The sequence below is a fragment of the Rhinichthys klamathensis genome, unplaced genomic scaffold (genome assembly GCF_029890125.1).
Source record: "Rhinichthys klamathensis goyatoka isolate OS25496 unplaced genomic scaffold, OSU_Roscu_1.1 h1tg000281l_1, whole genome shotgun sequence".
In the NCBI taxonomy this organism is placed as follows: domain Eukaryota; kingdom Metazoa; phylum Chordata; class Actinopteri; order Cypriniformes; family Leuciscidae; genus Rhinichthys; species Rhinichthys klamathensis.
Genome location: NW_026606800.1, coordinates 2,307,213 through 2,322,220, shown reverse-complemented (window position 1 = coordinate 2,322,220; position 15,008 = coordinate 2,307,213). Strand labels below are relative to the sequence as shown.

Sequence of the window (15,008 nt, the reverse complement as noted above, 5' to 3'; positions counted from 1 at the left end):
CTGTGAAGAACATGTCTGCGTCATTTTCACTTTATTAATAAAATTGTAAATAATAAATACTAATAAAATTATAATAATTTTAGAGCCATTAAGATTTGTTGCATTATTAAGAACCAGATTAGTTTTAATAATAAGTAATGCATTATTTACAATTTATTTCATATTATTTAATATATTAAAAAAAAAATTAAATACAATTATTATTAAATGATTTTAATAATATTACAAAGAAAAAATATTTCAAGTATATACACACACACACACACACACACACACACACACACACACACACTGCCTTTAACTTATACATATTTTAAGATATAAACTGCTTAAGATGTTTATATATTAACTGCTTCTATGTGGTCAAAAAAATTTGACCTGGACATTTGTGGAAATCTGTTTTTTCACCCAAGAACATATAATGATCAATTCTAAAATTTGCTGCTCATTTCCAGGTTTAAATTTGATTTTGAATCCCAGCTTTAGACCTCAATGTATGCATAATGTAAATGTCATTTCTCCAGAGAGTGAAAGCACACAACACAATAAGAAAGAGGCACATTTCCACCTGACTTCCTTCACACGAGTCATTCAGACCCTTCACTCTGACACTGGCCTCATGCATCATTTACAGAGCATCAGTCTGGAAACAAAGTGTGTAATGGAGCATGGAGACTTGGAAAGGGAAAGCAGACGCAAGGGAGACGGGAAAGAGGAAGCAAGATCTGCAGGGGTCCTTGCTCATGTTCTGTCCTGCTCAGACACATGGCTGCTTATTGATTTGATCATTTGGTCTGTATCAAAGCACTGACTTAAGCCCCGTTTTGCTACAAAAGGAGCATCTACGTGCAGGATTTTTGACAGTAGCAGCGTTGGAATTAGATGAACCTATGACTTCAGACTTTTCGTTTGCCGAGGGCAGAAACGATGACACAATGACACTCAAGTGACCTTACCTTGAGATCTCTGTGGACAATGTGTTTTTGATGGCAATACTGAACCGCTGAAACAATCTGAAGAAAAAAAAAAGGAGACAAAGGAGTTTTAGAACGCGGAGAGAGAGACAGAACTGATTGGATGACAGACAGGGTGTGGTGTAACAGGCAATACGCCAAATTATCTGGCATCATCGCTTTTTCCCAGAATGCCATTGATTGGACGGGGGAGCATGTGTGCTGTGGGTTCTGACACATGGTCCAGGATGATAAATGAGGGGGGAGAGAGAGGCTTGCTGAAACTGACTGCTCAGCTGCATGCCTGATGCTGTTTTTTTTAGAAGAAATGAGGTCCCTTAATCTCACAACCAGATTCTGAAGCATCGAATCAAAATTTAAAGTACACTACCATTCAAAAGTTTGGGGTCAGTGATTTAAAATAAATAAATAAATACTTTTATTCAGCAAGAAAGCATTAAATTGATCAAAAGTGACAGAAAAAAATGTATAGGTCCTGTTCACAGCTTATTAGGATGCGTTTTGGTCGATCGGATCACAAGTGGATGACGCTAAATACAGGGGTCTAAAACGTTTTGAGCTTGTCCACTTTGACCACTTCCAGAGGTAGTCAAATAACGCATTCAACCGGATTGCTTTCATAGTGTAGACACTCATGTGGTCGAATGCGTTCGAACAGCCACAAAAGCCCGCCTACTCTCCACCTACTGACCTAATGCGGAAACATTATGTGAATCGCGCTAGCAAGACGGGATTTAAACCTGGTCACCAAGTTTAGTTTGAAGACAAAAAAACTAAAGAAAATTTATGAAAAATCCCTGATTTCTAACACACTCAGTTCAGCGGGGTCTTGCAGCTGTCAGAGCAGAAACGAAAGCTGATGCTCTCTGTATGTTCTTCAGTCGTCTTCGGGTACGTTTATATGTAAATTGCACAAGCTTATTTTGTCCATTAGATCGAAAGATCTGAAAAAACCCATAGATTTACCCGCCCATAGACCCTCCCCTCGAAGAAATCAGGACACAAGTGGTTTAAGTGGACAAAAGAGACAGATTAAAACACCAGGTGTAAACGGGTATGTGTCTGCCTCGTCTACTTGTGATCAGATCGACCAAAAACGCATCTTAATACCAGGTGAAAACATGACCATAATGTTACAAAAGATTTCGATTGCCAACAATTGCAGTTCATTTGAACAAAGAATCCTGAATATCTGGACTTTTGAACTTTTTATATTGTGTAACGCTCCCAAACTATAGCTCATTATCATTGTGGTTCTCTCTTCTCGTTCTCCAACACACAACATTCTCGATGCCGTTTAATATTCATGCAGCTCTGTCTGTGGACAGTGTCCCAGACATCAGATAGTGGGACAGATTTCCATTTCTTTCTCTGGCTGGTGAAAGAATCTGTTCGTTTTTCAGCTCCGCTCAGAAATCTCAGCGGTGCTTCATGCCTGACCCAGATAAGCTGTCTCCACAGCAGCAGAGGAGAGGAGGAGAGGGAGACCCCATCGCTATGACTACAGATGTCTGCATCAGCTGCGGGATAACCCACCGTACCCGTCCATTAGACCAATGGGTCTCAGTGGGAAGGAGGGAGGTTGAAAGGGGTCTTCGGGTAATTAAACGGAGCAAATGATGCTGTCAGTGGGTGACTGTCTCACTCTCATTAGAGCTCTCTCACCGCACTAAACACCTGGAGATGTTTTTGTTGACGGCGCATTTAGGCAAATGCTAAAGTAAATCCAATATCACCGTATGTGTTTATTAACCATGATTAATTTATTCCACAACCAAACGTTTATGGGATTATTATTAAGATAAAGGGAGTATTTGGCGTATATTACATTTTGTGAAAAGGGGCATAATATGTCCCCTTTAATAAGACTAGACCCAGATCATTATCATGAAAATATATAGGGATATTTATTTGAACAGAATTACATCTTATTTAATTTTGTGTACAATTTTCGATTTCCAGTCAAATAAATTGTTATCCTGAATATATAAAGATGTTATTAAATTGCTGTTAATATATACATTTGATTGGTCACACTATAAATCAAGTTGAGTGTTGTCTGACTGTTGTCTGTGTGTTATTGCAGAAGACTGAGGACTTTGTTGAAATTTAGTATCCTGCTAGTGCTATTCTATGCATAGAGAAAACATGCATAATATGCACAGTAAACATACTGAAAAAAATGCATAATGCAATTTCAAAACCCTCTCGAATTCTGAGATTCAGACACTACTGTGATGCCAGCAAATTTGTTTTGATGAGGGTTTGTGGTTTTCCGCAAGCAGTTCATAAACTGTTCAAACCATATTTAGTTTTTGTCCCCAAACCAAAAGTCGTGTATATGGGCCACATACGGCCCACTGGGAAACCCTTCACGCAGCTGCCACACGATCAACCGCCAATCACACACGCGCCAACCAATTGCAGCTCACAGCTGTGTGAATGGGCAGGACGGCCCGGGTGAGAGCGAGAGGGCGGGACAGGCCTGTATCCAGCACACTGCAGTACTGTACCTGTCTAAATTTAGCTCTGGCCTCCTTCTCCTTCATGCGTCCATGTGCTACGAGGTAGTCAAACACCTCCCCTGTGGAGAGAAGAGATGCACATTCTCACTTTCATACGCTTCATTATGTAGAATTACAGGCCTGTTTGCACAAGATTACATAACATAAGAGGCAGTGTCACATCAAACTCACCACCACTGGCGTACTCCATCACCAGATAAAGTGTCTTGTCTGTTTCTATGACCTCAAAGAGTTTTACTGTAGAAAGAGACAGAGAAAGAGACACATTAAAATCAATAATCATTATCCTGCTGCACAAAATACATTTTTGCTTGTATTAGAGGCCAAAATTAAGTTGTCTGTCATCGTGGTGGATGCAGCGCAGCACAAAACAGAAGTAAAAGTTACTGATGATGACGTACTGAGGTTACTGATGCCCGGTCTTTCCTTTTTTGCATATATATATATATATATATATATATATATATATATATCAGGGTTCGTACAGATACTGTAAAATGAAATTCCAGGACTTTCAAGGACTTTTCAAGCACTACTTTTTTGGTTTTCAAGGACTACAATCAGAGATGTCACTTATCAAAAAGGTAAATGGATAAATAAAAATAAATACAAAAGGCGCAAATAAAGCGTGGTAACTTTAGCCATTTAAAGGGATACCATGACAAAGACATCGCTTTTCTCATTCAAACTGATTTTTTCTCTTATAAATATATGATTGACCTGAAGAATGAAAGCTGTGTCATATACTTGAATATTTATATGAAGCAATATGACACTCATAGCCATGTGAAATGGCTCTATAATATCAATATCAGACGGGTGAGAACAGATTGTTTTATCAATAAAATTAAACACTATTTTCTAATATAGCCTATAGTCTATCAATAGTTCAAGCACTTTCAAGTATCTTTTCATAAATATGGCTGATTTCTACGGTTAAAAACTTTGTCAAAAAGTCAAATTCAAGTACTTTAAGCACCTTGTACGAACCCTGAATATATATATATATATATATATATATATATATATATATATATATATATATATATATATATATATATATACACAACCGGTCAAACGTTTTGGATAGGTAAGATTTTTTATGTTTTTAAAAAAAAAGTCTCTTCTGCTCACCAAGGCTGCATTTATTTGATTAAAAATACAACAACAAAACCCCCAGTAATATTCTTGAATATTATGACAATTTAAAATAATTGTTTTCAATGTGAATATATTTTAAAATGTAATTTATTCCTGTGATCAAAGCTGAATTTTCAGCATCATTACTCCAGTCTTCAGTGTCACATGATCCTTCAGAAATCATTCTAATATGATGATTTGTTGCTCAAAAAACATTTCAGATTTTTATCAATGTTGAAAACAGTTATGTACAATTTTTTTTCACGATTCTTTGATGAATAGAAAGTTAAAAAGAACAGCATTTATTTGAAATATAATCTTTTGTAACATTATAAATGCCTTTACTGTCACTTTCGATCAGTTTAATTAATCCTCGAGGAATAAAAGTATTGATTTATTTTATTTCTTTCCCCAAAAATAAAATAAAAATAATTTGAATCAACATTTTAATCACCATTTCTCCAGCCGTACTCGTGTAGCATCTAAATGATCTGAAATGTAATTCAGCTCTTCCCTGTTGACCTACAACTGCACAGACATATGCCATGTCTCCAGGAAAACGTTACTGTAACTGAACGCTGTTTGAAATGTGAGTGACAGGCCAGGTTTAAGTAACAGTAACCGACAACACAAAAACATCAAACATGTACTTCCAACATGCTCACTAAATTTAGAAACACCGTAAATGCCAGCGCTCTACTTCTGTGACAGCGATGATTGAGTTCCGACTCTACACAAACACGCACTAAAGCTTTAGTGATTCTGAAAATAGGTCATCATAAATCTGATAGGTTATATTTAGTTATAATTTGTCATTATTTACTCATCCTGATGTCATTCCAAAACCTTTTCCTCAATGGAACTGCGAATGACATAATAGGGTCAATCCCTCTCGAAATACATAAATGTTTGTGTATATATACACACTGCTGTTCAAAGTTTTAGATCGGTAAGATTTCGAATGTTTTTAAAATAAGTCACTTCTGCTCACCAAGGCTGCATTTATTTAATTAAAATGACACACAAAAAAGTAATATTGTGAAATATTAGTACATTTTTAAAATAACTTTTTTGTTTGAAAATATTTGAAAATGTAATTTTTTTCCTGTGATGGCAAAGCTGAATTTTCAGCATCATTACTCCAGTCTTCAGTGTCACATGATCCTTCAGAAATCATTCTAATATGCTGATTTGCTGCTCAAGAAACATTATTTAATTTTATTATTATCAATGTTGAAATTAGTCATGTACAATTTTTTTTCAGGATTCTTTGAATGAGAAAATAGAAAGCATCCGAAACACAATTGTAAATGTACAATCCTCTATGGTGTCTTATGATTCAGCCACAATTATCGCCCCTCAAGAACAACTACACCGCTTTACAACTATAGGACAGGAAGAGCTAAATAAACTTATCATTGCATCTAAACCAACAACATGTTTATTAGATCCAATACCAACTAAATTTCTGAAAGAAGTGTTACCTGTAGTGGAAGAGCCTCTTCTTAATATTATTAACTCGTCTTTATCTTTAGGTCATGTTCCAAAAATATTCAAGCTGGCAGTAATAAAACCTCTCATTAAGAAACCGCAATTAGATCCAAATAACTTAGCAAATTACAGACCGATTTCAAATCTTCCATTTATGTCTAAAATACTAGAAAAGACTGTGTCCGTTCAATTGTGCTCTTTCATGCAAGAAAATGAGATATATGAAAAATTTCAGTCAGGATTCAGACCGCATCATAGCACAGAAACTGCGCTAGTTAAAATTACAAATGATTTACTTTTAGCTTCTGACCAAGGCTGTATCTCAATACTAGTTCTACTCGATCTTAGTGCTGCGTTTGACACTATCGATCATAAAATACTCTTGGATCGACTACAAATCTACACTGGTGTTCAGGGACAGGCATTAAGCTGGTTCAGATCGTATTTATCAGACCGTTACCATTTTGTTTGTTTAAATGGGGAAAAATCGAAGATAACGTCAGTAGACTATGGAGTGCCGCAAGGATCGGTGTTAGGCCCTCTGCTATTCTCAATATATATGCTGCCACTTGGTAATATTATAAGAAAACATGGAATTAATTTCCACTGTTATGCTGATGACACTCAATTATATATTTCATCACGGCCAGATGAAAACACTAACTCATCAAAATTGACAGAGTGTCTTAAAGATATAAAATGCTGGATGACGCATAATTTCCTGCTACTAAATCCAGATAAAACGGAGGTATTACTTGTTGGTCCAAAAAACTATCCACAAAACCACTTACAATACAACTTTAATATAGAAGGATGTCCTGTTACTTTATCCTCTACGGTAAAAGACCTGGGAGTTATACTAGACCACAACTTGTCTTTCGAAAATCATATTTCATATGTTACAAGAACAGCCTTTTTCCATCTTAGAAACATTGCTAAATTACGTAACATGCTATCAGTTTCCGATGCAGAAAAGTTAGTTCATGCATTCATGACCTCGAGACTAGATTACTGTAATGCTTTATTAGCCGGTTGTCCTGCATCCTCAATAAACAAGCTACAGTTAGTGCAAAATGCAGCCGCTAGAGTTCTTACTAGGTCAAGAAAATATGATCATATAACACCAATTTTATCATCTCTACACTGGTTACCTATCAAGTTCCGTATCAATTACAAAGTACTATTACTGACCTATAAAGCCCTAAATGGTTTAGCTCCTGTGTATTTAATGGACCTTCTATCGCCCTACAATCCATCGCGTTCTTTAAGATCACTAAATTCGAGGCTTCTAGTCATTCCTAGGATATCTAAGTCCACTAAAGGAGGGAGGGCGTTCTCACATTTAGCTCCTAAACTCTGGAATAGCCTTCCTGATATTGTTCGAGGCTCTGACTCGCTGTCCCAGTTTAAAACTAGATTAAAGACGCATCTTTTTAGCCAAGCATTTACATAATGCTTACCTTTTATTATACTGCTGAATCAGATCAAATGCATTTAATACTATAAAACTTGAAGAGACTGTAGGTTATCTGTATAGGTTGCATAGTATTTGCAGTCATTACGTTCCTGTGTATATTGCATGAATGACGGGTGGTTGGGCAGATATTGTGTTGCGGTAGGTAGTATGCCATACGGAACCGTTGTCCACTGAAACTGCCTATTCACGCACCAGTGGGGCTCGACAGCCTTAGTCAACGGGTTGGCGCGTATGGTTGGGTTGCGGAGAGATTGTGAGATTGTGGTTAGGTCTCAGCAGCAGGAGGGACGTAGAGGTCAGTAAGCTGGGCTGAGTTGAGTGGGGGACGGAGGGGGGTGATTTTGGGACGCAAGAGTCACTGTCTTCATGTTTTGTCTTTTACGCCTGTTTTATGGAAATCATCATTATGAACAGCAGCTACGCTAATTATTTTCCCTTTGCTTTTCTGCTGTTATCTCGGGACGCGAGTCCCGAGAAAATGGCGTTCGTCAGCTCCAGTTTGTATCCAGCCTCTCACGGAGACTTCAGATGCTCCAATCACAAAGCCTGTGAAGAGACGACTCAACACGGGCAATATGGACTCTCTATGGTGGACGGCACTGATCCTCAACAACTCGTCTTAAGACCGGCGTGCATACTTGGACTTCCAAAAAATACTCTAAATGTTCCGATCCAATCTGACTTGTAATGCTGCCCGAATCATGCACTGTTCCTTCGTTGGCCAGAGGAGAACTGGCCCCCCGACTGAGTCTGGTTTCTCCCAAGGTTTTTTTCTCCATTCTGTCACCTGATGGAGTTTTGGTTCCTTGCCACTGTTGCCTTGGCTTTTGGCTTGCTTAGTTGGGGACATTTAACATTTAATATTCAATAATATTATTGATCTGCCTTACTTAAGGTGGACGTTGACGCAATTTCTTTTAGAAACAAACTTTGTTATATTGTTATATTGTTTTTGTTATATTGTTTTCATGTTATCACTGTGAAGCGCTTTGATACAATCTGTATTGTAAAAAGCGCTATATAAATAAAGGTGACTTGACTTGACTTGGCTTTGATGAATAGAAAGTTCAAAAGAACAGCCTTCATCTGAAATAGAAAGCTTTTGCAACATCATGCACTACCGTTCAAAAGTTTGGGGTCAGTAAGTATTTTTCTTTTTTAGAAAGACATTCAAGTATTATTAATACTTTTATTCAGCAAGGATGCATTTTATTGATCAAAAGTGACAGTAAAGACATTTATAATGTTACTTGAATGCTGTTATTTTGAACTACACATTCATCAAATAATCCTGAAAAAAAAAATGTACACAACCATTTTCAACATTGATAATAATAATACATTTTCTTAAGCAGTAAATCAGCATATTAGAATGATTTCTGAAGGATCATGTGACACTGAAGACTGGAGTAAGGATGCTGTAAATTCAGCTTTTCTTTATGGGAAAAAATGGAATGGAAAAACACATCTGAAACTAAGACTGCTGAAAAAGTTGTCTTGTACTGTTGCACATTAGTGAATATCAGTGAATAAAGACTTTAATTTCAACCTTTTCTCACAAAAAGCTATCTAATAGAAGACCTAATATAGTGGAAAAAGAAGTATGGTAAACTTTTATGGGAGTTTTTTTTTGGAACTTGACAGACATGATTGATAGATTACAAGAACTACATAACGATTCTTCAAGTATGTCTATTGTCTACAGAAAATTTTCAACCGACCAAAAATAACATCATGCAGGTTGGGAACAACACAAGGGCGAGTCCTTTCATTTATCTCAGCCCTGATTGTGCCAGGCTCCGCGTTTGACACAACCAGAGCCACATCAACGCCACCCACATCCTCTTCTGGCAATCCACTCCGCCTTTTTCCCTCATTTGCGAGAATAGGAAAAAAAGTAGGTCATCTCCGGGGCAGTGATAACGTGTGACCAGACGCCTCACTCTCGACAGCCCAAGGACAGGCAGGAGGAGTCGATGCCCGAGCATGTGCCGCCACAGTCCGCGCTGATTATCACAAAGGCCATCGCATGTGGAAGCGGAAGCAAGCGTTGTCATGACGACCCCTGCATTTCCCAATTCCTGGAAAGATGCTCTACATTCGGTGAAATCAAATAAGGGGCGAGTGAGGAGAAAGGCTGTCTTTGAGAGACAGAGGTTGCGTGAGGCGGCTGACAGAGGTAAAATCTGAATGAAGGAGAAAGGTTAGGAAGTGCGTGGGCCGTAGCTGGGAGTTAACAATTACCTTCCCTCCAACTCGCTGGAAACACTTTATCTTCACGACGATGCATCAAACGCTTTCACTGGCTCAGTCATTCATATGTGAAACACGCATAATGTCACTGACAATGGAACAGACACGCATAACGCAGCACAAACGAACAGTACAGACATACTGAAAACAATCGCGCTGGGAATGGGATTCATTTTAGCAGATCAGGTCGTTTGGACGGTTTGTTTCAGTGAAGTGGTTGAAAGAAACTATTTGAAATAAATATTTAGTTAAATACTGCTTTTTGAGATAGATCTCATCAATAGATCTCATCGAATGTGTTGCCAAACACAGTTCTTCCATTCTCACAAACACGATAGATTTTGAACAAATCAATTAAACATGATCTAAAACAGCGATTTGTATGTTTTGTGAATTCACAGCGAAAGAAGAGTTCCTGCAAATCTCTCATTGGTTTTTTAATCAATTTTCTTTCTTTCCAACCCCGTAAGACTTTCGTTCATCTTCGGAACACAAATGAAGATATTTTTGATGAAATCTGAGAGCTGGCTCACTCCTCCATAGGCTGCTAGGTAATTTCATTTCGCCGGTCTAGAAAAGTTAGTAAAAAGACATCGTTAAAATAGTCCAAGTGACTACAGTGGCAGACGCTGGTCATGTGTGTGATGCTGGCCAATAGTGCCATTATTCCCTTCGAAAACAAAACTCAGCCACTGCGTCTTCAGCGGTTCGGATTTAGGAACATTAAAATGACTGCTGGGTTCCTTATTGCACCCAAGAACAGAACACCACAATCGCTTAGACGCCATTCTGCTCATAGACAGTGCTCCAGCATATCAACAATGACCGCGCCGGTCCGCGCAGACTATGATTGACAGCTCGCTCACGAGCGAGGGCGGGTCTGTGTTGAAACGCTGCTGTCAATCAACAATCGTGAGAGGGGCTTCCGAGCGTGTGACGTCACACGGTCGAACGGCTTGATTTGAGGCAGGGGAAAACATATAAGGAGATAAAAAAAAAAACACTGGATGGATTTTTATCATTTTATGATGGTTGTGTACAGACACTGCCAACACACATTTCACTACAATCAACTTGTAAAAGTGCATGTATCATTATATAACCCCTTTAAGGTTGAGCCACTGTAGTCACTTGGACTATTTTAACGATGTCTTTACTAACTTTTCTGGGCCGGCAGGTTTCAATTACCTAGCAGCCTATGAAGGAGTGAGACAGCTCTCAGATTTAACCAAAAATATCTTCATTTGTGTTTCCGAAGATGAACGAAAGTCTTGTGGGGTTGGAACAACATGAGGGTGAGTATGGTGATTACTGACAGAATTTTCATTTTTGTGTGAACTATCCCTTTAACTGTAGACGCAAGGTATACTAAAGGCCCTGATACCCTTCAAACGGAATCAAATAATTAGCTGGTGTGACATCATTTTGAACAAAATCAGGCAGAAAATAAGTTTATTTGGTGTTCGGTTTGCCAGTTTGAAATGGCTTCCAAATCAAACTTTCTGGAAAGTTTGTTTCGGCTGGTGAACACCTTTGTACTACCATTGGTCCGTGACGATTATGTAATAGTTAGGTGTGGCTCTGAGGCTCCGCCTTCTGTCACGTGGAAATATTTTCCGGTTAATTTCTCCTGTTCAGTCCATTGAGGTCAGACATCTACGAAAACGAATCGGTTACCTAACGTAACCTTGGTTCTCTCTAGATGAGGGAACGAGTATTGCGTAAGCTAGCTTACGCTGCGGGAAAGATTCATCTTTTCTGAGAAATTGAAGCCAAAAATTATCCTATAATTTTGTGTCTATTGTCAACGCAGTTCAGCTGCAGCAGAGCATGAGCAGGCTAGCTAGCAGCTCATTGGCTCGCTCACAGGGAACTGCTTAAGCCTATGAGGAGACACGAATGAACTCTCGGCCAATGAGAGTCTGACCTGCTCTCATTGCGTCAGAGCCCGCCGAAACGGGCGTGGTTAGAGAGTATAAATTCGCCTCTCAGGCTGTAAATTCTGGTTTTCATAGAATGAAGCGAGAACGCTAGTAGCACAAGCACGGCCAGGAACGCAATACTCGTTCCCTCATCTAGAGAGAACCGAGGTTACGTTAGGTAACCGATTCGTTCTCTTACGAGAGGTTCTCTCGTATTGCGTAAGCTAGCTTACGCTGCGGGAACACCTGGTCAACGCCGTGCGTGCTAAGCATCCACTATGAGTCCCAGGGGGGACCCCGGGGAACCCTTATGAGTGGGAATAAAATATGTACATGTGACAAAGGCCAGCGGAGCGGGCCGGGGATTTGTGAAGTACATAAGCACATGATAAGGAGGGACAGAACGAGACCGGTCTGCGTGAATAACTCCCTATTACAGCTCAACCAGAAGAGCAGAAAAAGATTCATGGCCTGGGAGGCTTTCTGGACTTCGGAGAAACGGTCAACGATACCCGTGACAGCAGATCCGAAGAGGCCGGACGGAGAGAGCGGGGCGTTGAGAAAAGCGGCGCGCTCGGAATCTCCCATGTCGGCGAGCGTGAGCCACAAATGTCTTTCAGACACACAAATGGCGGCCATACATTTCCCCAGGGCTTGAGCAGCAGACTTTGTAGCGCGAAGGGCAATGTCCGTAGCGCTCCTCAAATCCGCGACTGACGGGGGATTTTTTCCGCTCTCGTCCCACTCACGCAGTAAATCACCCTGTAGAATCTGGAGGACGGTCATGGAGTGAAGTGCAGAGGCTGCTTGGCCGGCGGCTGAGTAAGCGCGCGCGTGGAAGCTCGAAGTCGCTCTGCAGGCTTTAAAAGGAAGCACAGGTGATGAGCGCCATCTCGTGGAGGGCGGGCACAGATGTGCGGCGACCAGGTCCTCTACAGGGGGAATGGAAAGATAGCCCTTTTCTGCGGCTCCGTCCACAACGCGAAGCGGGGCGGAAGAGTCGGAGCGAGTTCTGGCAGAGAGCGGGGCATTCCAGGACTTTGTGAGTTCCGCGTGCAGTTCGGGCAAGAAGGGCGCGGCCCGTTTAGTGACGGGAGTCGAGCGCAGGCGGAAATAGCTGCCGTCCATACGGTTGATGGTCTGCTCGGGGGGAGGAGACCAATCGAGCCCGAGGCGTTCGACGGCCTGTGAGAGGAGGCCTAATTCCTCCTCAATTCCAGCGCGGGTCCTAGAGGATTCTCGGGCCGAAGAGGCGTGAGAACCGGACCAATCCTCACTGTCTGAAGCGAGAAGCGAACATGTCTCCTTAATGTCCGCGGCGTCGTCGGAGGCGACAGAGCGGCCACTCGGCGGCAACTGTATGTCCGGAAGCGGCGGAGAAGGAGAGCGGGAGGCGACAGGCTCCGGCGGGATGAACGCTTCTGGCTGGGGTTCCGGCGGCCTTTGCGAGCGGCGTTTCTTCAAAGGCGGCGCGGAAGCAGCTTTTGTGGCCTGAAGTCGAGCCCGCAGGGTCGACAACGGCATCTCCTCGCAGAGATCGCAGCCGCCATCGGCGAGGGCGAGCTCGGCGTGCTCCAATTCGAGGCAGAGAGCGCAGATGACGTGGCGGTCTCCAGTCTCGAGGGGAGCGTGGCAAGAACCACAGGAGGAAAAACGAGACATCTTTACAAAGACGCTCGGCTCTTTTAGATACACACACACACACAAAACAAGAAGCTTTTGATTAAAGGATATGAATCCGTCGGATGGCGCTAGCTTGCAGGACGGCTGAAGGTGGCGAAGACGGCCGGCTTCCTCAGTCTCCCAGATGCTCGCTAGAAGGTGCCTTTTCTACGACGGCGGCTTCTCTCAGGATCAGCAGATGCGTGTAGCCTCGCTGAAGAGATGAAAATCGGAGTTTACAGCCTGAGAGGCGAATTTATACTCTCTGACCACGCCTGTTTCGGCGGGCTCTGACGCAATGAGAGCAGGTCAGACTCTCATTGGCCGAGAGTTCATTCGTGTCTCCTCATAGGCTTAAGCAGTTCCCTGTGAGCGAGCCAATGAGCTGCTAGCTAGCCTGCTCATGCTCTGCTGCAGCTGAACTGCGTTGACAATAGATACAAAATTATAGGATAATTTTTGGCTTCAATTTCTCAGAAAAGATGAATCTTTCCCGCAGCGTAAGCTAGCTTACGCAATACGAGAGAACCTCTCTTAAGAGAACACACTGGAGAGCAGATTTATAGTAGAAAATTAAAGTTGTACTTCTGATGAAACGAGACACTGTTTTTCATGTTAAATACGGTAAAGCTGCTTGATTTTAATCTATTGTGTAAAGTGCTGCTATATAAAGAAACGTGACTTCACTAAAGTGCCGAATTGCAGAGGTCGTGCAACATATCCACACTGCTATGATCAGATGCTTTATTAAAATGCTTGCTGTTTTCTCAATTTTGTTGTGTGTTTATTTTGTTATTGAGAGCACATTTGCAAAATCGAACCGTCGCTCTCAGCAGTGTGTGGGCGTCGGATGTTCGATAACAGTATATCGCTGCTCGTGTATTTCCAACTTCGTTTTACCCCTAAGCGAAGAACAAAAAAGAATTTCGCCGTGAGTATATCGGGGCCTTAAAATGTTTGTTGTCCAATGCAATACCAAATCATTTTGGGTGAACTCTGACCTGGAATTTACAAAGACATCTGATCAACAAACAATTAAAAGGCCACAGACCGTACCTTTGGACAAACTTAAAATTTGCCTAGCTTGGCATTCTGCAGGCTCAAAGCCTTGTGCGATTGGAGCATATAATATATATTCCTGATATATGTTATCAGGAATATATATTATGTGGTGACCATTTTATAATTAAGCAAATTCCTGCTCTAGAACAGGGGTTTTTAAATGGGGTGCTACAATTATTCTACTGTCAGCCAAACAGTTTTGCGACAAAATGATGCCATTAATGTAATAAAAGTAAATATTTTTTTTAGATCATATTTTGATTTGTATAAAATATAGTGTCAAAAGAAAAGCCACTTTGCATATCATTTAATTTAACATCAAAATGTTTGGGGTCGGTAAGATGTTTTCTTTCAGTCTCTTATGCTCACAAAAGCAATTATTAGATCAATATTTATTAATATCATAAAAACAGTAATATTGTGAAATAAAATAACTTTTCTATTTGAATATATTTTAAGATGTAATTTATCCCAGAGTTGACAAAACTGAATTTTCAGCATC

At 40.6% G+C, this 15,008-nt stretch overlaps 1 protein-coding gene across 15 annotated transcripts in view; it reads right to left on the bottom strand.

Annotated features, from left to right (window-relative positions):
• Nucleotides 1-15,008, bottom strand: part of mark3b (MAP/microtubule affinity-regulating kinase 3b) — a 76,137-nt gene that overhangs the window by 23,268 nt on the left and 37,861 nt on the right. For all 15 annotated transcript variants that reach the window (XR_008809307.1, XR_008809308.1, XM_056269112.1 and 12 more), the window contains exons 5-7: nt 3,671-3,736; nt 3,488-3,558; nt 957-1,013 (exon numbers count right to left, since the gene is read on the bottom strand). Coding sequence is in view for 13 of the 15 variants with exons in the window: in XM_056269112.1 (XP_056125087.1) it covers nt 957-1,013; nt 3,488-3,558; nt 3,671-3,736 (194 nt within the window). In the remaining 2 variants the exon portion in view is untranslated. The remainder of the gene's footprint in view (nt 1-956; nt 1,014-3,487; nt 3,559-3,670; nt 3,737-15,008) is intronic.